The 24,858-nt window shown below is 41.4% G+C and overlaps 1 protein-coding gene across 5 annotated transcripts in view; it reads left to right on the forward strand.

Moving 5' to 3' along the window:
• The first annotated feature begins 136 nt into the window (after positions 1-136).
• The window catches only part of GMCL1 (germ cell-less 1, spermatogenesis associated), a 29,714-nt gene continuing 4,992 nt past the window's right edge, over positions 137-24,858 (forward strand). The window contains exons 1-11 of one of the 5 annotated variants that reach the window (XM_059730596.1): positions 137-372; positions 1,183-1,306; positions 6,632-6,728; positions 7,518-7,615; positions 8,452-8,564; positions 9,369-9,449; positions 9,753-9,852; positions 10,293-10,383; positions 11,349-11,489; positions 17,425-17,494; positions 24,276-24,351. In XM_059730596.1, coding sequence (XP_059586579.1) covers positions 197-372; positions 1,183-1,306; positions 6,632-6,728; positions 7,518-7,615; positions 8,452-8,564; positions 9,369-9,449; positions 9,753-9,852; positions 10,293-10,383; positions 11,349-11,489; positions 17,425-17,494; positions 24,276-24,351 — 1,167 coding nt within the window. In that variant the 5' untranslated portion in view covers positions 137-196. Of the gene's footprint in view, positions 373-1,182; positions 1,307-5,952; positions 6,102-6,631; positions 6,729-7,517; positions 7,616-8,451; positions 8,565-9,368; positions 9,450-9,752; positions 9,853-10,292; positions 10,384-11,348; positions 11,490-17,424; positions 17,495-24,275; positions 24,352-24,858 lie in introns of those variants that run through there. The other 4 variants (XM_059730597.1, XM_059730598.1, XM_019482659.2 and 1 more) reach the window with 4 other exon arrangements.

Raw genomic sequence — 24,858 nt, forward strand, 5'->3', positions numbered from 1 at the left:
GTGCGCCCAGCACTGGGACGAGGACTGGGCGCCAACGCTCCCCGGCCGCGCCTGCGCAGTGCGTCCGGTCAGCCCCAGACGCGGCGCGTGCGCATTGAGGCGTGCGCCGCAGTGACAATGGCGGCAGGCGGGCTGCGCTGACCTGTCCGGCGCGGTGCGCTGGCGGCGGGCGGCGGCGCCCCGATGCGGCGGGGCCATGGGCTCGCTGAGCAGCCGCGTGCTGAGGCGCCGGGCCGGGCCGGGCGCGGGGCTGCTGCTGGCCGCCGGGGCCGAGGGGGACGCGGGCGGCGGCAAGCGCAAGCGCGGGGGCGGCGAGGGGCCGCCCGACAGCGACAACGACGGCGAGGACGGGCTGCTCGACACCCCGCGGAGGTGCGGGCTGCGGGGCAGGGCAGGGGGCCCGGGCTCGTCACTGCTGCCTCTCCCGGGAGCTGCCCGGTTACCATGGGGCTGTAGGAAGCCGAGCCGAGGGCAGGGAGGAAGTAAACAGGGAGGTCATGTGAGCTCCAGGGGATGCCCTGCCAGCCTGCGGGGTCTGTCTGCCGGATACCCCGGAGCTGGGCGCTCGCTGCCAGCCAGCACCTTCATCCCCGTATCCGGTACAAGCAGCAGGTTGTAGCCGTGTTGGGCTACGGACACGGGCAGACACGGTTCTCGGGGTAAATCTGAGATCGGATCGATATGTCTGTCAGCGATGTCGGTCGGTAGCAGCGAGGTGACCCATATCAATGACGGACAATGATGTCTGTCGATATCAGTGAGGTGCTTAAGCTGCTGTCATGGCCTCAGCTTTGCTGTCCCCGTTCTGCCTTCTTTCCAGGCCTGGTCAGTCCTGCCGTCTGAGCAGCCAGCCCCTGAACTGACCAGGTCTCGACCATTTCCAAGAGCCCCTTCAAGGCACAGAGTTTGCAATAGCTCAAATGAGATGCCAGAAGCTTAGCTGCAGGCTTTTTTGAGTAGTGACCATTATTGACATGAGTCAGTTTGTGCAGCCTTTTGGGGGGGCCTACATGCTTCACTGGAGTACTCTGTCTGGGGTAAACTGGACGGGGCAGGCATGTTTTGGTAGCAAGCTGCTAGGCTGGTGATGGAAATAATGCCTGCTGGACAAAAATGTAATATTTGCCCCCATGGTAAAACTTCACGGTGGGCTCGTCCCTTTGTTTTGTGTTTTCGATGCAGGAAAAAACTCAAAAGCACATCCAAGTATATTTATCAGACTCTGTTCCTGAACGGTGAAAATAGCGATATTAAGATCTGTGCTCTGGGAGAGGAGTGGAACTTGCACAAGATATACTTGTGTCAGGTAAGTCATCTTTTCTTCTCTTGGCCTCACCGTAGGATTTCACGTCATGGTAAATGCAGCCACGTTCTGGAGATTTAAAATACAGACCTGGTCCGAAGTCTTCCTTCCAGGCAGTATCAGTGCATATAATCATTATAATCATTGAAGTATCAAAAACTGTAGTTGCTACAGAACGGAGGTCTTGCTTCACCTATGAAAACAGGTTTTCCATGCTTGCCTTTTGTAATTATTTCCTTCAGGCCACATGTTATATTTTTGAACGTAGAGTCTTGCTCTTTTGAGAAGACATTTCACTGTCCTGTCCTTTGGATGTGTTCAGAATGTGCTTGCTACACTAATGGGTGACAGCTTCCCATGATCATGGTTTTATTGGGTGACAGAGGGCACTTGAAAAATGAATGACATGGTAACTTCCTTTGTCTCCCATCTTCACTAGCCCGAGGCCCCTAAAACTGCTAATTACTGGCCCAGCGCTCTATCCAGGTATCAGCAGTAATAGTAGGAGAGCTGTAAAAAAAAGTTGCTTGCTCATCTTTATCAAAACTTTCTGTAACTTTTCTAATGGAGGTTTGCCAAACATGTTGAAATTGAATGAACTTGCAGGAAGTTAGTAAGTTTTCACAGCTGGACATGAGAGCTGCATGTATGAGAGCTGCCTTATAAAGGGCAAGGTTTGTAAGCACTGCTGTGCTTTGGAAACTCATCTCTCCACATCGTTCCTTTCTGTACCATTCTTAGCCAAGATGACTGATTTTAAAAAAAGGAAGGAACTGCATTCACATTAAAAATATGTTTTTTGTCTTAGTTTTTTGGTGTAAAGTAGAGGATTTGTGTCTCATTACTGCTTCTACTTTGAATCTGCAGGTTTTAAGTCATGCTTAAAGAGCTTACAAGTAAATATGGAGGCCAGTAAATTTAAGTGTGTGTGTCATGTGCGTCAGTGACTTAGGTGCAGTGACAGATACTTAGGGAGGTGGATGCATTGAGCAAGCTTCCTCTTGTGGTATTGGATGTCTTGTGTTAAGCTGCAGGTATAGATGGGGTTTGACTTAGTTCTGAAATTTGGACTCCAGTAAGTTGAAAGACCTAAATCCAGAGTCTGAAGGTGTCTATTCCTTCTCTCTCACATGAAGTCTAGGCCAAATGCCAGCTCACTACTGCTTCGATTTAGAACCAGCAGGCACCAAGTATCTCCCCCCTGCAAAGCTGACTGCTCACTTGCTGTGATCATATTGAATGCAGTTTCCTAAACTTAGTACATCAAAAACTTCAACTTTATGATGGTGCGACCATGTTTCGACGGTTTGGTATAGCAAGTCTTGTCCCTGCAAAATACCTCAGAGGGTACTAGATGTGCTTTTCTTAAATCAGAATAAATGCCCTTTGTGTGGTAAAAAGCTATTTGTGTGAACTTTGTATATGTTCTGGATTTTCCAGATTTGAAGTTGAGAGAGTTCAATATTAAAAACGGCCAAAGTCGCACGTTTTAAGTAATAACACCTAGTTAAAAATTAAATATTTTTCCTTTTTCCCCCCCTACTTTTTAAAATTTTACTTTCATGTCAGAAACTGATGCATATAGCATAAAACGGGTGCATGGAAGAATGAGGAAAATAAGGTGCATTTCAACAGGCATTTTAATGTAGAGGCAATATTCATGCAAAGGCTTGGGGCAGTTGTTACAGCACAATGGGAGAAACTTTATTTTACTTTATTTTTACTCAACACTGAAAATTGTACTTGTAGTTCAGTCATAGTACCCTCAAAATGAAAGTTACCTTGAAATCTACTTGTTTTTTAAAGAGAGAAAAATAATTTCAGGTGCTTTCCCTGAAATTTCCCTTGCTGATTTCTTGGTTTTACAGTTGCAATTTCCAGCATAGAAAAAATTTGCTTTGCTGTTGATGAAACCCTATAAACGTTAAGAAAATGGTTTTTCGGGGGTGCAGTGAAAACGGCTGTCAAGAAAGTTCTTTCAAATGAGTGAGGTCAGAATATTCCAACTTCCAATTTTATTCTCTCTTTGTTTATAACATCTAAGAGAGAACTTTCGGTAGAGTTAGGCTATGGTGTCACGTGTCATGATCACAGGAAACACCACTTTAATCATCATATAGTTTCAAAATGCACACAAAAGGAGGGGCAAGCAGGTTTGGCTGATTGTTTTGCGTTATGCCATGCTGTTAAAGAGTTTTTAGACCGCAGCTCTGTCAAAAACAAGAAAGCATTATTTGGGAAAAGTGGACTCCTATTTTGTGCAGACTTTTTTTTTTTTTTTTCCCCCTGAAAATCAAAATTGGAGAATTGGACAAACTCCCTACAAAAACATGTGCACATGGTTTCATGCTTATTTCCTAGGTTTTGGAAGTATTTTTCCTATTTCACCTTGGGACAAATGTAAGACCGTTCTTGGTTATTTTGAAAGAGACAGTAACCCATAGTTATATGTGAAATCTGGAATTCATATTATCCCTGCTCTGTGTGACTCGGAGCATTCTCCCACGTGCCACACAAATACTTTAACCACCGAGTTAAAACGTCAGTCTCTCTCTGTAGCCCAGAGAATATTTATGCTAAGGACATTGTCTTAAGAAACTTGAGAAGTAACCAAGTAGAATTCTGCCAGGCTTCTAGATCCTAGTGACTTAAAGTGTTTTTTGATGGGAACTGAAAAATAGAACATGTTCACCCAGCATAAGTATGCTAATCCATATTAGGAGAAAAGCTATGCAGTGATAGTTCTTCGTGTTCTTGCTAGATTTCATTTCTAATAAAAGCAGACTTTAATTTGCTATGCATATTTTTACATCCTTCTCTAATTATAAGGCATGATCTTCCTTGCATTGCCTAAGAGAGAGAACTGTTCAGATCTCTAACAGTTACTTTTTGGAATAGCATTTTCAAATAAATTGGAAGCAACGTAAGTGTCAGCTGTTTGCTATGGCATAAACTGTTTTGAAGAAGGAGGATGTCTGTAATTCATGGCCAGCAGCTAGGAGAAAGAATAAATCCACAACAACTCCAACTTTCTGTTCCAAAATTAATCTAATCTTTTTTTCCAGACCCTTCATAAAATTAGCAGAAAGAAAAGATGACTTGTTTTTTTTCTGAGGTGGCACTGGTTGTGTTCCAAGAAGGAAGAAGAGTTCTGTAGTTCAAGCTCAGACAGGGAGTTAGACCTTGGCTCTGCAGTCTACTTGTGACGCTTCATTTTTCCACTCAGAGCGCTATCACCATCATATAATAAGTTTGCAGAATTCTTACTTAAAAGTTTACTGTGTTCCATGTATGTGAAGGTAATTCATTATTAATCATGCACAATGATTCATTATTAATCATGCGTTGAAATTATCAGCTTAAATTCCAAGATACTGTGCTTGAAATAATAAAAATATGTACCACACTAACTTTCTCTTAATTTCTTGAAAGGAGAAATTATTTTGTTCAAGATAAATCTCCAGAGTAGTTTACGTACTATATCACTCTCTCTTTGCATTTGACCTTAATCCTAGATTTCTTAGACATTAGGGTTGGAAGGGACCTTGTGAGATCATTGGGCAGGGAGTCAGCAAGGGGCCAAATGACCTCAGCAAGATAAGCATCCAAACATTTTTTTAAAGGTATCCAGGGTAGGTGCTTGCACCACTTCCGGGGGGAGTCTGTTCCGGACTCTGGAGACTCGGATGGTAAATAAGTTTTTCCTAACGTCCAGTCTAAACCGCCTTCCAGCAGTTTGTGACCATTAGACCTCATCTTCCCTTGGGGTGCCCTGGTGAAAAGGTGTTCTTCCAGTTCCTGATGCTCACCCCTTATGTACTTATAGGCTGCCACCAAGTCCCTCCTGAGCCTTCTCTTCTCCAGGCTGAAGGGTCCCATGCCTCTCAGCCTCTCCTCAGAAGTCTCTTGACTTCTATTCATGCACATCGCTCTCCTCTGGACTGCTAGAGGTTAAGAGAGCAAGCCTTATGAGGAGAGGCTGAGAGGCATGGGACTCTTCAGCCTGGAGAAGAGAAGGCTCGAGGGGGGACTTGGTGGCAGCCTATAAGTACATAAGGGGTGTGCATCAGGAATTGGGAGAACATCTGTTCACCAGGGCAACCCAAGGGAAGACAGTCTCATGGTTATAAACTGATGGAAGACTGTTTTAAACTGGACACCAGGTGGACTGATATTTGTTTTTCCTTAACTTAAATGATATCCATAACTTATTCTTGCTGAAGTTACTGCTCCTTCCTTGACATACTGAATGGAGTGCTTATGTCCTAGCGATTGCTCATCTAATTTAACTTTCCTAGCTAGTTCTGAGTTTCTGTCCTTTCCCCACTAGATGGCACTGAGATGCTATTGTACATATGAATGGCAGATCTGACTGATGTAGATAAAGTTGTTTGCTGCTTATTGATACATAAAATGTTGCATGAACAGTAGGCATGAGCCAGCTGTAGCTCATCTGTGTACTAACCTTCCTGTGATGGATCAACCTAACCAGATCCTAGGAGGTGTGATGGAAGAATAGGAGTAAGTTGAGTGAACTTCTGGTTTTTGATAACCTTGGGTATAATTTGCTGCCACCTGTGGAAATATTGAGTTAAGAATGCAGGAGGTATGCTACTGTACAAATAGACTTTATTTTTTTAATCTCTCAGGTAAACTTCATTGAATGATAGCATCTCACTGGCACACCTTCTACTGAGAATGGAAAATCATGAATCCTAGTAGAGCACTATTTTTCACTTCATTTGGATGGAAACCTATCAAATTCTAGTTTTATATGCCTTACACTTTATTTAAAAAGGTATACTTGTATAAATGGTGGATGTGTGTGCGTATGTATGAACTGACCTACACGTATTTAGAGACACATGTGTCCTTCGTATGAGACCACAATCTGTATGTCTTGCATGCTTTTTCTCCCTAAATTGGTTTAAGAAAACCAGTGCCTGCAGGATCTCTTGTTAACAAATATTATTAAAGACCTAACCTTTGGGTGTCATTATATGCTATAGAAATCATGGTTTGTAATGGAAAATGTTTATTGTAGGTTTTCTGCCTATTTAAAACTGAATTGTTTGGGGAAAATAATTATTAAAATATGTATTTGGGTAACCATATTTCAGGATAAGGTCAAAGTTTATAAAACTTTCCACAGAAATAGAAGAAATACTGTTAGTCCTTCTTGACAAGAAATGATATTTTAATATCTTCACAGTTAGTAAATTACTGACCCCATAATGCACTTAATTCCATAAGTAAAATCATTAATAGTAATAGTTTTGTTGCTTTTCCAAATTCATTATTTGAATGAAATTGTTTATTCTTCTATAGTCAGGCTACTTTTCCAGTATGTTCAGTGGCTCTTGGAGGGAGTCTAGCATGAAAATCATAGAACTGGAGATCCCTGACCAAAATATTGATATAGAAGGTAAGCAAAGGACTTTTTTTCTTTTGAAAATTGTAAGTTTGCTAACAGCAAATTAATGCAAAGTTAGCAAATATAGTGACATTTCCAACATGTCTCTTATTGCTGATAGGTAGAATGTATTGTTGGGGGAGTGAAAAGAAGATTTGGCAAACCAGCAGCAAAAATAAATACATTAACTCATGTTTTCTACATGCTTTATCCTCAGATAATAAGAGTTGAGCTGTAGACCTAGAATCTGACTCGAGAAGTAAAATAAAAAAAATAGGCTGCCTCCTATCTCTGGAGCCATATGTAGCTCTTCAGAGCAGTTGCATGCAGGGATATAAATTTGGAGGGCATAGGCATACCCTCTTTAGCTCCGTTTCGTTGCCCTTAACGGGTAACTTTTAAATAAGAAGCAAAATCATAAGAAAAGGAACCAGTCAAAGTTCTCAAAATCTTGGGAATCCAAAATATATCATTTCTGTCTCCTGAGTGCCAGGTCTGTAGTTGAATACAGCGCTGCAAGAGCAATGCTCATGTTAAAAATAGTTCTACCTGTCCGGTTGGAAGAGACTGGCTCATTTGTGGGCATGGGGTACCTGCAGTTTTTTTAGTTGGCACTTGGTTGTTTTTCAGGGTCATTCATTTCCTTTAACTCTAGCTTTTGAACCCAAGTTTACAGGACTAAATTTGTAGCAAACACATGAATTGAAAGGGATAGGTAGCATTTCAACATACTGTGTATTCTAAGGTATTAAATATGGGGTTCTGTGTTTCCCTCCAGATTTGACAGTTTTGCTTTTTCAGCTCTACAGGTAGCTTTTGGCTCATTGTATAGAGATGATGTTTTAATAAAACCCAGTCGAGTTGTTGCCCTTCTAGCAGCAGCCTGCATGCTGCAGCTGGTAAGTGTAAATGAGTAGAAATTGCATTACATTTTATGTGCTTTGTTTAGGAACATATAGAAACTCAAACTATAATGGCAGAGCATGCCCCTAAACAGAAGTATTCAGGTATGCATACTGTTTCTTCTAGACTTTTTCAGAACCATCCATAAGAGCAGGCTTAGTGTTTATAGAAATATTAGGTAGTTTTCTTAGTTTCAAACTTAAGTTCTGATTGTATCATAAAATGGCGTATTGAGATTAATCGGAGGATGTAAACAAAGAAAAGTACGTGTTGTAGCACCTTTACGGTGTTAATCCTTGCGACTTTATAATTTCCTTTATTCTAAAAGACTTGGTTGTGTTTATTTTATTAATGATAATACCTTTTTTCAAATGATGGGGAGCCCTAAAATAATTTTAAAGAATTCTGAGGTCAGGATTTCTAGATGCCAGTTTGGATTTATTTTTGCTACCCTACTTTCCTTAAATTTCTGTCAGATCAAGCTAAGTTCCAGCATAGCTTTTTGAAATCCTAATATACTTACAGGCTCCCTGAGCTAAAATATCGACTGCGTCTGTAGTAGCCCTCTGCTGTTGCTTTTTAGACTGCTTCTGGTATCAGAACTGACTTGCATATCTCTCATCTATGCTTCAGTGTGCCCTGGAAGCATACTCTTAAAGCACGGTGCTGGATTTCACACTTTGGATAAATTGAACCTTCTGTGTATTGCTGCACTCATGAGTCCAGACTAGTCCTGGCTTAATTCTTATTTGGCTTTTGCATATAATACGTTTTGAAAGTCTTTGCATTTATCATGTGGGAAAGAACTTGGAATATTTTTGTTCTTTCACAGGATGGCTTAATCCAGCAATGCGGTGAGACAATGAAGGAAACAATTAATGCAAAAACTGTGTGTGGCTACTACAATTCTGCAGGAACATATGGATTAGACTCTGTAAAGAAAAAGTAAGAACAAACTCTTATGTAGCTACTTTATTTTAAAATAGCATTTTTTTCATGGCAACTAAGGTCTGAGTTAATTCCCTGAGTTATTTTTTAGATTTAGATTATTGGTCAGGTAGAGACAGTTTTGTGTTTTGAGTTTTCCCGTTGCCACTCATTTGAGATTGTGCATGGATAAGGAAGGGTGAGACTCAGATGCAATGTCAGGAGTTTATGCAAAATGGTAAAGAAAACTGACGTGACATTCTCAGTTTGGCATAGGCATTGGCTGTTCTGTGTTAAAACTTGTTTGGATTACTATGCTCCTACAGGCTTCATTTGTGCACCAGCTAGAGGCCTGGAAGGATTTGAAGAGCAGTGTGCTCCAGCCAGTACCTGGTTCCCTCCATCCTCATGCTCAGACTATTGCAATACTCGGGATTGTGGTGCACTGCTCTTACCCTGTTTTGGTTTCTGAATTCAGACTGTCCAGCCTTCCCTGTGCTTGCTGCCTCGCCTGTGCCCTTGAAGAAGTCCTGCACAGCACTAACAGATTGAAACATTCAGGAGTTATTTCACATAAACTTGCTTTTTTGAAAAGTGTTGTTATTTTTTTTAAAAACCTCTGAAGTTTATGCTCATTCATATCAAAGCCATGCTAATTATTATCCAGCTGGTTTAGATTAAAACCTTTAATCCAGGCAGTGATATGGAACTAAATCAGTTAGACGCTTTAAAATCGGTTGGTTTTAGGACTCGATCATTTTAACACGAAACTCTGTAACATCTAGGAATCTTGAATTCTGACCTAATTTGCTTTTAATCTAGGTGCCTTGAATGGCTTTTGAATAACCTGATGACTCACCAGAGTGTTGAACTCTTCAAGGAACTCAGGTATTCAGATTTTAGGTAATTTGAATAATAGCTTGATCAAGTATGCTCTGGAATAAACATTCAGTGCTACAATAGCACAATAGAAATACAGAAATATTAGAAATTTCTGGCCATGGCCTTGAGAGTCAGACAGTTAGCTTTTTGCTTTTTTTCTTTTTCTTATGGTATGAAATCACAATCCTCAAAGTTGGTTGTGTAGATAAGGTTTTCTCAATTAGCATTAACTTCTTTAAATCTCTCCTTCTATTCTTATTGGCTGATGACATGAAAATCATTGCATGGTTATCTTTTCAGTTTTGTACACATAAATTTGTGCAGTTTTGTCTCTTCCAGCATAAACCTCATGAAACAGCTGATCAGCTCTTCTAACCTGTTTGTAATGCAGGTGGAGATGGATGTATATACCGCTCTGAAGAAGGTACTGCAGAGGGGCAAATTGTTCTTGGCATAAGACCATTTTAACCTGTGAAGTTTTAATAGGAACAGATTTAGCCAAAATTGTTTAAAACATTTTGGTTCTTTGTGGGGTTGTACCAACTCATAATCAAATTATGGGTGATTTATGCGTTGGTTCCCTGGTGCTGCCATTTAGACACCACCTTTAACTGATTCTTACAAACAACTGCACTAAGAAAATACTCTTTTAGCACATACAGATTCATTTTACCAATGCAGAATAGATTTATAAAGACTTGGAGGCAGAATTCAATATTGGAGCTTTTTACTGAATGCAACTTAATGCATTTTTATAATGTTTTCCAGTATGTACAACTTTTTTTTAATTGTAAAAAAAAAAATAAAAATAAAAAAAATCCAAAATAGGCTTACAGCAGGTTTTTATTTATTTATTTTATCTAGTGGATGTTCCTTCAGCTAGTGCCTTCTTGGAATGGCTCACTAAAGCAACTCTTAGCTGAAGCTGATGCCTGGTTTTCCAAGCGTAGAAAAGGTATGACTCTTTAAGTACAGATTTAGAGTTTGTGCAAGGTGGTTGATCTAGAACATGAATGCCTACTGTAAAATGTAGTTCTCTTTCTGCTTTCCCATATGCACAAAAGACATGTTCATTTTCTTCTCTGCATGTTTAATTTTCCTACTCTTATTTAATCTTTTGTTAAACTGTTTTGATGCTGTGTGGTGAAGCAAAAATCAATTCAAATCAATCCCTGCTTTGCTGTTTTTTTTTTATGTTCAGTAGGCATGTGTGAAGCGGCTTGTATTTGCTTCTGATTTGGCCGATTCAGGAGACAGTGATTCAATTCGGCGATTTGAATCACTGTCCCAAATCGATTTGGCTGAATCTGATTCAGAGAGTCAACTGCTGCTGAATTGGCTGACTCTCCAAATCGGACAGGCCCCGTCCTCCACCCGCTCTCCCAGCCCTGTCAATGGCTGTCCCGTCCGGCTCCAGATCCTGGCTCTTTTTTTTTTAAAGCCCTAGACTCACCGGCTCCTGCGGGGGAGAGGGAGGGAGGTGTGGCAATCCCTGCTGCTCTACGCTGCAGGGCGGGTTCTGCCACGACCCCCCAGAATCTGAGGGTGCTGATAGATTGAATCAGAAGTGCCTCTGAGGAGGCCAAATCTTCTTCCAAGCTGAATCAGCACCCAAAGCTTTGCACAGCCCTAATGTTCAGCTTTTGTTCTGATGCTTTGTGCTTAAGAAGATAAAAAATTTGATCTAATAGATTTGCTTCTACAATTTGAATGCCCATAACCTTTGCAAAAAAGCTAGAAATCTGTTGACTTGCAGATTAACTGCTTGAAAAATGGAATATTGCCTTTCTGCAATTGCATTAATTGAGCAGTACACACAAGCTTAGGTTTGCCAGTTTTGGTATATGTTTTAGGAGACTATAAAAAATGAACAGCTTCTAGCAAAGCCCTAATGGTTGACTTGTATTATAACAATTTCAGATTTTGGGGGTGACCTTGCATTTCTAGAATCTGAACAAGGCAGCATATTTTTGCCTGTGTTCAAACATTTGAGATTGCAGTACATCATCAGTGATTTGGCATCAGCAAGAATTGTTGAGAGAGATGCTCTGATACCTTCAGGTAAGAAAAATTTTGTCGGGCACCTTTCTGTATTTTCTTTTGATTCTAATGTAGAGTAATTATGAATGAAACTGTTAAGCTTAATGTGTCCTCCTTGTTCAGTTTTGTTCTTCAGTTTTATTAAAGAAATTAGCCGAAATTTATTTTGCAGCAAGGTTCAGAAAGAGCTTAACATTAGGTATGCATACATCTAATACTAAAAGTGTCCACTTGACCATCGTTTTCCCATATATTTAGCTCAGTTGTTCTGTAAACAGGATTATAAACTGCCTTGTGGATCTATGCACTTGAATAATAGTAATGATGTAATATTTTATTTATTTTCAAAAAAGGAAACCTTCCCCGATTCATTTATTTATTTATTTTTCTTTCCACTAAGCTGGTTTTGGTGGTAGAAAAGCATCTGAAAAGTGAAAAATGTCATAAAAGCTTTTCTAAAAAGGAAAAAAAAAATTGTACAAAATCTTGTGATCTTTTCTAGCATCTCAAAAGGCACGTGCTAGTTTTCCAACAGATGGCAGTCTGGTGAGAACAAAGCCCTTCCGATATTCTTATCATGGCAACAGTTATCTGGCTGCTGCTTAGTTACTTCATTTCTGTTCTTTTTTTTTTTTAATATTCCTGTATAAAAATTAAGAAAATACGTCATTAATGCTTGTTAAATTCAACCCAGATTTAGCATTAATTACAATACCCTTCTTCGTGCTCATCCTTTTGGCATATTCTTGAGGTAAGCAGGTGGCTTTAGCTTCTTGCTGTAATACAGTACACTTGGTTGAGCCACTGCCAGGCAAACGGGTAAATGATTTCTTGTTTCAGGGGAATGTGATCTGTCCCAGGCACTTAAGTCTTCCTGTTTGTGAAGCACCTGCCTAATGACTTCCATTTCATGTCTTCCTTTCAGCTCAAAAGGAATGGTTTTTGCCTGTTTCTGCCAGTTATATAATGCTTGCCTTGATTTCCTTTCCTTCAGCTCCACCTTGGGTCGGCTTGAATGTGTTTCTTTTGCCTTTGCTCAAGTTAAACTCTGTTTGCTAACTTTTCTGATAACCTTGTCCTGGCCTATTCTAAGGGCTATCTTCTTCATCCTCCTTGACTTCTGTGTTGTTTCTTAACATTATACTCATTCATCACTTGCACAGCATCATTTAACATTGGAGTCATGATAGGTTAATCCACCTGTACATCCATTCCTTATCTCTGTCCAGTCCTGCATTTCTGCCTTTCTGTGATACCCTTTCCTGGATGTTGCCAGTCAAGTTAATTAGCATGACCAAAGCCAAACTGCTCTAGTTTGACTCCCAGGCTATCAAGCTGTTCAGCCTTCTCCTTATAAGAAGGGTGAAAGGCACAATAATGTGTTATCCTTATTTCCTGCCCCTTTCTCTTGCCCATCTCTTTCTGCTATACCCAAATCTTGCTGTTTTTCTTTTTGCGGTGTCTTCAGGGCCTGTTGTCTCCCTCAACAGCTAAATCTCTTTCATTCATGTTCTCATTTCCTGTGGTGTTTTTCTGTCTCCAGCTTCCATGCTCAGCCCCACTCACAGCATATAAAGTGAAATTGCTGAGATGATCTTTGTAGCCTGTCAGTTTTATCAAATCCCTTGCTCCTGTTCTTGAACACTGTCTTCACCAGGTTCATCTTTCTTTTTGTGGCCCTGTACATGTATTTTGCTATTTATCTCATCCATTTTTTGGTATCGACTCATCCTATCTGGTTGCTCAGTGCTTTTAGGGCCTGTACAACCGTCTCTCCCTCTCATTCCCAGCTTTCCCACCAAACAGTTCTCAGCTGCTTCTCTGTTCATTCTCAGGAAATCCTTCCTGAAAACTTACTTCTGCCGTAACAGTTTTTTTTAAAAGGCTGCCCCTGCTTACAGTTGTATTTTAGGTATTGGGGATAGACTATCCTCCGCAAACCCCATTCCTGTTAATAAACAGGAAAGTTATCACCTTGACCCTTTTCCTTAAGCGTTGTGCTACCTTCTTATGTCAGGGTAAGTTTTCATGATCTTTGGTTTGTTCTTGGAATTTAAAGCTTCCACTAATGACTCCCTTCATTGTTTTGCCAAAGCTAATGCAGAAGAATATAGAGACTCCAGTTACCTTGAAAGACTTAGAGGCAGTAGATGGTAACAATAAATGATGGATTACTGTGAAATTGGGCCTTGATTTATGAGCTGATTCTATCCCAGCAGTCCCAGTCAGTTTTTGTGCCTGTCATCTGGAGTAGGTATTTTTTGACCTTTGCTGATAAACTTTTATTTGTCATTAATCTGGTCACTCCTTACTTGCCGATTTGTCCAAGCCAATATAGTTCCTCAGTTACTTTTTGCATAATAGAGCTGCTGCACATTTAACTTTTGCTAACCTTAGGCATAATCTTATTTTTTATTATTATTTGTGAATCTTAGGATGCGCTCTTTTAATTTTCCAAGTCCATATTGATGTATGATGTGAAAAGGGTTAAAATTAAGTTATAATCTGGTTCTGATCCCTGAATTTATAATAACTTGAGGATTTTTTGAGGGGCAAATGCCAAATGAACTGCAGTAGATTTAATTAAAAGCTGAGCTGCTAGAAGAGAGTTTACCAGTTTTGGTCTAAGAAGAATAACTGTCATAAATACTTGAAGAACATGCCAGCAAAAGATATGGTGGAATTCAGTCTTGGACATTACCAACTCACACTAATATTTCTTATCTCTTGTAACACAAGAGATCTGTAATATGTAATTTTTTTTTTTTTAAAGAGGTGCACAAATACATCGGTCCAATATTGGATCGGTACCGATATAAAGAAAATTAGCTGTATTGGAAATTGACCCGATTTGGCTGATAAATGCTTGTGTGTGCATGCCGCCTCAGCACAGCACTCAGACAGTGAGGGAGCAGAGCTGTGTGCAGCTGGTAAGTCCGTTGTGATGGAGGGGTGTGGGGGGGGAGAGCAGATCATTGCCTTCCGTGGTGAAGGAGGGGGCAGGGGCAGGCACGCTGCCCAGGTGCGGTAGGGTAGGGTATGGGATGGAGCCACAGCATGTGCCCTTGGATCTGGGCAGGGCAGGCGAGATGCAGCTGCAGGCTGGAGCCGGGGCTGTGCTGGGCTCTTCTCAGCAGGGGCTGGGCTTGGACAGGGGGTTGCAGCCACTACAAATTTCACCATAGCCCCGCTGCAGCACACCCAGCACAGCCCTGGCTCTTCCGAGTATATGGGTGGAGGTGGAGTGTTGAGCTAGGCCTGTGCTGGGAGCGCATCAGTGCTGGGAATGGGGCTATGGTGAAATTTGGGGTGTCTGCATCCCTCTCCATAGCCCCTGACCCGAGCCCAGCCTTGGCCAAAAAGAGCCTGGCACAGTCCTAGCTGCGGCCTACCCACCTAGCCCTTCGCAGACCTGGGGATATATGCCCTCCCCCCCAAATGAGCCGTGGCTCCATCCTGTGCCCCGGATGGGCAGTGCTTGCCCCATGCCCCTTCCCTCCCCTATCCCTTTCCACCACAACAGACTTATCAGCTGCATGCAGCTGTATCGGAAATCGGATTGGTATTGGCCGATATGCCTCCTTAAAAATTGACTATCAATATCGGCCCAAAAAATCTGTTATCAGTGCACTCATTTTCATTTGTTGTTGTTGTTGCTTTTCTTGTCCATCTTGAAAAAGGAAAAGCCTGAGCACAGAAATGGAAGCCACTTCTGTGCATCTGTTGTGCTAAAAGAAGGATCTGTTTTCTTAAGTCATTCAAGATGAACTTCAGCATTCGGGGTGACTTGCTTTGTTGTCAGATCCTGTATTGTTGTCTTCTGACACAACAGAGAAGGGAAAAGCAGGTGTCAAGGAGAATTTTTGGGTTCCTTTCTCCAGTCCAGGAAAAGAGATGATTGGCAAATTGCTGCTTCTGACAACTTGTCATGCGGTGTTTTCAAATGGACAGCACAATTTCTGGCATTCTCTCCCATGACTTAACTGAGCACTTCCCGAGCTGAAGCCAACACTTGTTTAAGTTAACATTTGACTGTGGCAGGATTGCACGTAGGAAAAGAACTGGCTTGTGGTGACTTTTATTTTAAAGTGGGTTCCATATTACAGGAGACCAGATCTGAGCATAAAGCATTCAGACTTTTGTTAAAAACATGCTTTGGGTGGCAAATGTTTCATGTAAGCAAATGTGTCAAGAATGCTTCTTAAAAGTAATAGGCTTGTAGCATGGTTACCTTAATGCTGAGTGAACTTATACAATTGGATTTTAATGCTTGATGCTTTTTGTGAACTGGTAATATTCATTTACTGAACAATCTGGGAATGACTCTTTTTTTCTGGGGGAGGGGAGGATTTAATGGATTTATGTTGAATGCAGGTAGTTTGTTTTTGAGTAGTTTACTCTGGTAATTGGATGTCGGCAACACATTTTTTTTTTTTTTTTTGATACTTGAAAACTTCTGTAGTTTCAGAAACTATATTAAGTTTTAGTAGAAATGGTTTACATTGTTCCAAGTTAAATTTTTTTGAATAATGAGAATAACCTGTTGTGGAGCGGATGATAGACACTGTGGTGAGGCTTTCTGCATTTAGACAAGAAGTTTAGGAGTGAAATCCAATGGTATTTGTCATTCTTATTTCAGAGTGAAATCTCACTTTTGTTTAAATAAAACTTTGTCTTGTTTTACTATAGTTCAACAGTCGCAGAATAAAACTTGTTTTATTTTAGAAACTTCCCTGGTAATGTTCGTACAACTAAGTAAACAGGTGAGATGCAGTTAGAATTTGCAAGTGAAAAATAGTATAAAAACCATAGTACCTTGGACTCCAAACTTCCCTCCTTATTCTTCAGAACACGTCTGGAGTTCTAATTCTGGTTTTCTTGAAACACCTTTTATAGCGTTCACTTTCTATTGAGTATTTTGGATACTTGAAGTCCAGTCTGAGTTTTGTCATTGCAGTTAATGCAGTCAGGAGTGGTTCCCCGCGTTTCATGCACAGAAATGATTTAGGACCTGAGTGTGCATGCCATTCCTTCCTTTTTGCTAACTGTACTGGTCTCCTGTTTATAACCTATTAAATATCCCTCCAACTCTCAGTAGATGTTTTGTACCTTGCACCTGTCCTCATCTGCTTGCTTATTTTCCCTTCTCTCCTATCTTCAGAATAGTAAATTTGCCCCACTTTGCTTCTCTGCATGGATCTTTTCTTTCTTCTTGTATGCCATTGGGCCATAGATTCTCTGTTTTGACCTTGGAACTTTCCTGTTTTTACTGCTAACGTTATTGTAGCCGTTAAACTTTCTTATTAAGCTAAAAAAATAATCCATCCCATAACGTGTTAGCCTCTCTCATGTCCCCAGTGTTTACAGCCTTCCCTTTACTTTGACTCTTGTCATAGTTTCATCTTTGTGGCTTTTTTACACCTCACTTATTGTTTTCATTGTTTGCATTTCCATACCTTATTTGACACCGTGAGGCTTAGGTACCATCTCTTTAAATAATGCCTCTAAGCTTAAATTATGATGTGTTTATTTAAGGGATGCTACCTAGACATAAGATATTGAATATCTGCTTTGTAATGTATCTTATTAGTGGTCTACCAGTTTAACTGATCTTGGTAAACAGATAAAATACTTTATTTAGTCGCATAGGTATTTTGGTGGGAATAGTGTTGGCTTGATAGAACAGACCAATATAATTTTAAGTTTCAGCCATGGTCATTTTATTGATGCTTGCAGCATCATATAGTTCTGATTAGTGTTACAGGGAGAGAATACAAGTGAAATGTTAACTGACAGGGTGTGACTTGGCTATTTATATACTGTAAAATTTATTCAACTCTTTATAATTTAATTTCTTTATTTTAAATGTTTTAAATGTTTTGATTATCTCTTTTCTGCCACCTCCCCAAGAATACCCCATGTCCATTTATACATATATATATATTTTTAATTTTAGAATGGCTGTCCTCTGTTTACAAACAGCAGTGGTTTGCCATGCTCAGAGCAGAACAAGACAATGATATTGGGTAGGTATATTACAGGGTTTCTTTTTTTTCTAACTTGAAGTAAAACCTTTCTCTGGTATACACCTTTCTCTGCCATAACATTAGAACTTACAGAAAAATGAGAAATAAGCAGAAATGGATTATTTTATTAAATATTTTGCACTCAGGGTTTGCATCTGTTCACAATCACTTTTGCTCAAGCCTTAGTTGATTTCCCTTTTTTTGCAAAACAAAGCTGTCAAGGACCTGTTACTTACTTTCTGCATCACGATTAGAGACAAATACTATTTTCTGTGTGGTTTTTGTCATATACATCAGTGTTTATCACCAGCAACATTCCTTTGTGATGTATGTGAAGGTCTGAATAGTAACTTATTCACATTAGCCGCAGGAAAATTGGAAAAGTTCTTGGAGGGGGAAGGGAGTTATTGAGCATGGCAGTTGGGGATATAACCTCTGGATCAAATTTCCTAGATCTTAAATGCTGGAAGCTGCAAATGAGAGAAGAACGTGGCAGGGGTCAGGGGGAGGCAGGAACCCCAGTCATTTTAATTAAGTAAATATTGGTGGGATAGTGCACTCAACCTCAAATATAAGTTGTTTCTCATTCAGCTTTCACACGACTGGAGTTTTTCCTTTGTATCTTTTTCACTTTTTTCCTCAAAATAAATGATGTTGTTCAAGTTAGTAGTGATACAGTAGGGACTAGTGAAGCATAGTATAGAGGCCAAAACTATTCTCTGTTCTGAATCGGCTCTTAATTTGCTTATTGTGTGACAACACCACCATATAACGCGGTTTTGCTCCCACTGTATCTTTTTCTGTGATAGGTAGCTGTACTTCGTTTGGGAAATATGAAGTACAGCACCGGACTTTAAAAAGGATGTGGCCAGCCTGGAGAGGGTTCAGAGGAGGGCCACCTGCTTGGTGAGAGGGCAGCAGGACAGGCCCTATGAGGAGAGACTGAGGGACCTGAACCTGTGCAGCCTCAGCAAGAGGAGGCTGAGGGGGGACCTGGTGGCTGCCTACAAACTCATCAGGGGAGATCAGCAGCAAATAAGCAGAGCCCCTTTCTCCCCAGCACCATTTGGGGTGACAGGGAACTGAGCTGATGGAGTAATAAGCTGATGGAGAATAGGTTTAGGTTAGAGATGAGAAGGCAGTATTTTACAGTTAGGGTGGCCAAAATCTGGAACCAACTTCCCAGGGAAGCGGTCCTCGCCCCTACCTTGGGTAAATTCAAAAAGAGGTTAGATGATCACCTGTCTGGGGTCTTGTGAACCCAGCATTCATTCCTGCCTGTGGCAGGGGGTCAGGCGAGATGATCTGTTCAGGTCCCTCCTGACCCTAGCTACTATGAAACTATATCAGAGGAAACGCTGACAGAAGTGTTATCTTTGATATTGCTGTGCTTTTATGAGGGTAATTGACTTGTGATATTAATGAATAGAAGCTTAAATTAACATTCGTTAGTTATAATTTTACAGTTGTCATTTGAATAATCTTTAAAGTATGAGAGCATATTCAGCAAATTAATGTACTGAGTCTGGTGCTTGATCACAGAGCTGGCACTTGAAGCGCCTTCTGTTCCTTTTCCACACTGACTAGCTTGGGGGTGGGCAAAATACGGCCCTTTGTCCAGCCGTGGCGGGTCCTTTGGTCCTGCCTGGCCTATGCAGTGTCTGTCACGTGACGTGTCATGCTGCTTTCTAAGCACACGGTGGGGCTGGGGCGGCTCTGCAGCTGAACTGCCTTTCTAGGCAGCTCAGGCAGCAGCAGCTCCTTCTGACTGCTGCTGGCTCCAGCCCTGTGGTACTGGTAGGGACCTGCATGCACAGCCCTGATCCTGGCCTGCTTCACACCTGCTCCAGATTCAGCCTGGCAGAACAGACTAGCTGTGGATCAGCCAGAACCTGCATGCACAGCCCTGACCCGACCCAGCCTGCCTTGTGCCTGCTCTGGTCCACCTGCCCAAGCTAAGCAGCAGCAGTGGTGGCAGCGGCCTGGCAGAAGCTACTGCTCAGTATGGGGGGGTGGGGAAAAGCAGCCTCTCCCCCTCACCACTGCCAGGCCCTTGCTACAGCTGCCTAGAGTCTGTGCCCAGGCTGCCATGCTACTCCTCTACACAGCTGCCCCACTGGGTGGCCTGGAGGTGGTGGTGACAGAGCAGACAGAAGTGGCAGGGCAGCCTAGGCGGCAGCAGCAAGAAGCATCCTGGCAGCAGCGAGAGGGAGGAGGTGCTTTTCCCCCCATGCTGAGCAGCAGTTTCTGCCTGGCTGCTGCCGTTGCTTAGCTTGGGTAGGTGAGTGTGGAGCAGGCACGGGGCAGGGCTGTCTGTGCGGGTTGCAGCTAGCCTGTTGCACCAGGCCGAGTCCGGAGCAGATGTGGGCAGGGTGGGGTTGAGGCTGTGCATGCAGGTCCCTGCCAGTACCACAGGGCTGGGGCCAGCAGCGGTGGCAGCCAGAAGAAGCTGCTGCCACCTGGGCTGCCTAAAAAGGTGGGGCGGAGCTGGGTGCTGTTGGCAGTGGCGTGTGGGCTTGGGGCTGTTGTGGGGTGGGGTGCTGACCGGCCCACGGCAGCTCCCCAGAACTGCCTGTGTGACCCGTGGGCAAAAATAATTGCCTGCCCCTGAACTAACTTGAAAGCAGATCCCTTGATTTCTTAATGTGGAAACTGAGGCAGAATGGGGATAGAAAGCTACTTTCTTTATGGCCTGCACAGTATTTGAATGTTTTGTGGGGAGTTAGTTGTTACTTAGAGATAATAGTTAGTTGTTACTTAAAGAGCTACCTATATATCCCCATGAACTTCAGTTTTGTTGCATCAGTAGAGCCAGACAGGAGCATACCTGGCTTTTTGTTGTACTCTGTTCAACTTGCCTATAATTAACAGTATTTTATTGCTGGTGGGGGAAGAGGCAGGGCAGGTGCAAGGCTGGGATAATGCAGTCAGTCCTGAAGCTTTGTTTGTTTGTTTACTTATAGCTTAAGAATCGTAACGTTAGCATTTTCTACTTGGAGAAAACTTATTCCTTTCCTGATTTTGTCCATGGTGGCTATTTTATCCTCAACTCCTCCTCCCTTATTCCCCTGATTTTTCTATTGTCTTTGAAGTGCAGCCGTTGAAGTACTTGAGTTTCCCATAGAGTTCACCAAAACTAGAAACTAGTCCGAACAGAATGGGAAAATGGTTTGGTTTGTTTTCTGCACAGCAGTATTAAGTAGTGGGGTTGATGGTCTTTTCACATGGTGTACAGTGTAATGGGTGCAAAGAGAATTAAGTGATTTTTTTGCAATAAAACTGCCTATGACATTTAGCACCGTCCCTTTATTTTAAGGCAGTCCTGCCAGTGATTAAAGGGATTTGAACATTTCATTCACTGTTCTTTGCGAAGTTGCTCAGTTATCAAATAGGTCATTAGCAAAGATGGAGTCTGGTACTATCTTGGCTGTTATAAGACTTATTCTGTTAGGATATATGGAGTACTTAAATATACACACCTTTGGCCATTAGAAAAGGAGTTTTTAGCATTCCCAATTTGTGTGTTTCATTAACTATTCGAGATTTAAAAACTGTCATCACACTTAAATTGGTAGATTACAGATTTAATTTGTTGGGAGAGTTTTTATTTGTAATTTAATATTTGTTTCTTTATAGCTATTTATATTTTCAATTTTAAGTATTTATTAGTAAAGTTTCTTGCAGATATTATTAGATGAAGCATTTCCCTATCTGGTTTAACTGCTTTATGCTTCTTTAAAAGTCAGACCACAATATAGGCAGACAAGGTTCCTTGGGTGAATCTGATATCTTTTATTAGACCAACCCAAATAGTTGGAGAATAGTTATTAAGCAAGCTTTCGGGTTCAAAAACCCTTCGTCAGGCTAAGGACGTTTCTGCAGTTGGTGTGTGCTCTTCCTGGATGGAATGAAAAGTAAAGAAGCCAGCGGCTGGGCTGGGGAGTCAGTTGCCAGGCAGATTATAATGTGTCATAAATCCAATGTCTATACTTACTCCATGATCTCTAGTACCCAGCAGGTTGATGAAATGGAGTTCATAGGCTCGTCTCTGGGAAGTGTTGTGCAAGTTTCCTTTGAGGATCAAGACTGAGAGATTGGCAAGAGAGTGGTTTCCTTGTGAGAAATGTGCCCCCACCGGTAATTGGGTGTTTCTGTCTTTGATAGATTTCCGGTGTGCGTTCATTCTGGTGCGCAGTTGTTGTTTGGTCTCTCCTACATATCTTCCATCAGGGCCTTTGGTGCATTGGATGAGATATATTACATTTCTGGAGGTGCAGCTGTAAGATCCAGGGATGCTGATGGCTCTGTTGTGGGGTGTAGTGATTGTAGGGGTGGTAGAGATGTGTTGGCAGGTTTTGCATTTCTTGTCATGGCACGGTCTGGATCCTTTTGGTGTGTTCTGGGCTTGAGGAAGTTTGCTTCTGGTGATGAGGTTGGCGAGGTTCGGTGCTTGTTTGAAGGCTAGGATGGGTGGCTCTGGGAAGATCTTTTTAAGAATAGGGTCTCTTTCTAGTATGGGTTGCAGTTGTTTGAGGATTTTTCATACAGGTTCAAGAGAGGGATGATATGTCATAACCAGCGGTGTGTGATTTGTGGGGGGGGTGTTCTGTACTGCAGCAGTTCTTCACGTGGTATCCAGGTGGCTCTTTCAAAAGTGCGATCTACCTCTCTGGAGGAGTGTCCTTGCTGGGTGAAAGCCTTTTTAAGATTGGTGAGGTGGTAATCCCGGGTGTTCTCTTCAGTACAAATGCGGCGGTATCTGAGGACTTGGCTGTATATCGCAGCTTTTTTGGTGTGTTTAGGGTGATTGCTGGTTCTGTGCTGATATGTATGTTGGTCTGTGGGTTTCTTGTATAACGTGGTGTGTATTTTATCATTCTGGATACTGATCATCGTGTCTAAAAAGGAGATGCTGGTGCAGTCTAGAGAAAGTCGGATGGAGGGATGGTGGTTGTTGAATTTCTCATGGAACTCAATCAGAGATTGCGGGTTCTCAGTCCAAATGATGATGTCGTCATCGATATATCTTAAGTATAGCAAGGGTTTGATGGTGCAGTTCTTGAGAAAGTCTTCTTCCAGGTGGCTCATAAAAAGGTTGGCATACTGTGGGGCCATTTTAGTGCCCATAGCTGTTCCCATCATCTGGAGGAAGTGTTGATTATTAAAAGTGAAATTGCTGTGTGTGAGGATGAAGTGTATAAGGTCAGTAATATCTTTGGGTCTGTATTCTGAGTTGTAATCTTGTTCCTGTAGATATGTAAGGCAGGCTTGGATACCATCCTGGTGTGGGATGTTGGTATATAGGCTGGTAACGTCCATGGTGGCTAGGAGTGTGTTGCTGGGAAGGTGGTCTATGTTTTTAAGTTTCCGTAGAAAGTCTGTAGTGTCTTGTACAAAACCTGCTTTGTGGGTGACGAGCGGTTTTAGGATTGATTCAACGAAACCTGGTATTTCCTCATATCATGGACTAAATATAGACGTTGGATTTCTGACACATTATAACCTGCCTGACAACTGACTCCCCAGCCCCTGGCTTCTTTACTTTTCATTCCATCCAGGAAGGTCTAATAAAAGATATCAGATTCACCCAAGGAACCTTGTCTGCCTATGTCCTTAGACCAACACGGCTACAACCTACCCCCCTGCAGACCACAGTATGACTTTTGAGGACTTTGGTGCCTGGTCTGCACAGTTTTTGTATCAGTATAACTTAGTGATATTTCCTGTGTCAGATGAGAATAGTTATGTGAGTATAAAGTAGTTTTATGTTGGCAAAGCTGCACCAGCCTTAAGGGGATTGTACTACTTGGACCTTTAAAGCGGTATAACTTGTGTAGAAAGTTTACTTAATCTGCTATGTATTTGTGAAATTGTATAAATCATTCCCCATTGAAGTGTACCTTCATAACACTGGTTTTCCACAAAGATGCACAGTCATTTCTCTAACGGCAACAGTGATTTATTTTTTCTATTATAGTTTCGAAAGTCCAATGACTGCCAAAATGAACATTCTATTAGATGATTTTTTGTGTGTGTTGCTTTGCAGGTTAATTTTGTTGCAGTCTTTCAATCTGTCTGTACTAGGAGGATAAACAGATCACAGGGTATATTTTCTACACGCATGTTCCCCAACAAGATCACAGTTGCAACTTGGAGGTGGTATTTGGATCATATAACAAATGACTGACTGATTGGCATCAGGCAGCCTAGTTGCAACAGAGATTCTTTCCACTGTACAAATGAACAAGTATTTTATTAAAATTGGTAGTAATAACCTTTTATATAGTTGAGGTGAAATGTCTCAAGCTAGATAGAATCCAAATTCAGTGTCTGCCCTTTTTCTTAGCTGTAGAAGGTGATCTTCTCTTTGACGTTTGCATAGCTTTTGTCTTGCTTATGGTTTCAGTTCAGAAGCAAAACAGCACAGGGTTAGGGTAAGTGATAAGAGGGGTGGAAAAACTGAACTAAATGGTATAGCTTTTGTCCTTTCCTTTCCTTTTTTGTGTCCTTGTGACAAGGTATTTAGCAGAATTCACACATTCATTGGAATCTGACAGGGCTGTGCTGTGAGCACTTCAACTAGGTCCTCAAACTTGTGACCTCTGGGCTGTCAATCATGCATCACCCCAGCCTCCTACAGCTTTTGTAAAAGATGTATTTAATCCATCAGAATGTGTGCTGTGATCTGGGAGATGATTTAGATTAGAATGCCATAAAGGCTTTCCTTGCAAATTATTTACTACTTACAGATAATTCATTGTCAAATCTTTCTTGTTCATAGCCCTCAGGAAATCAATAAAGAAGAACTTGAAGGAAACAGCATGAGGTGTGGTAGAAAGCTTGCAAAGGATGGTGATGTAAGTATAAATTCCGCCTTAGTGTGTTAAGTTAAGCTTACTTAAATGTATTACACATTTCAAACACCAAGCTTTCACTGGCTTTTTCAAAAGTGGCGTCAAAAAGAAAAATGATAATGAAAACGTTGCTTTCACAGGGAAAATGGCATTTCTTACCTTCTCAAATGCCATTAAAATCATTGTGCTCTTGCCATAAAATGAAGTCTAAATGTGGAGCATATAAAGAAAAGAATGAGGTTTGCAGTGGTAATTTGAAACTTAGTTGAGAGGCACAGGTTTATCTATCACTTTTGAAAATTAACTGAAGTTTTGGTTTTGTTAAAACTTAATTTTTCAAAGAGGCGAGTATAAAAATACCACCTAGATGCATAGTCACTCTAGTCCATAACGCATCTGTTTTGCAGAGCTGGCTATCGTTGAAGAACAAACTTGTATCCAGAAATTGAGCATGTTTTTGTGGAAGTGGTTCCCATATTAAAGATGGGAAGCCCACAGTGCCATTTATGG

Source organism: Alligator mississippiensis, chromosome 7, assembly GCF_030867095.1.
Source record: "Alligator mississippiensis isolate rAllMis1 chromosome 7, rAllMis1, whole genome shotgun sequence".
Lineage (NCBI taxonomy): Eukaryota > Metazoa > Chordata > Crocodylia > Alligatoridae > Alligator > Alligator mississippiensis.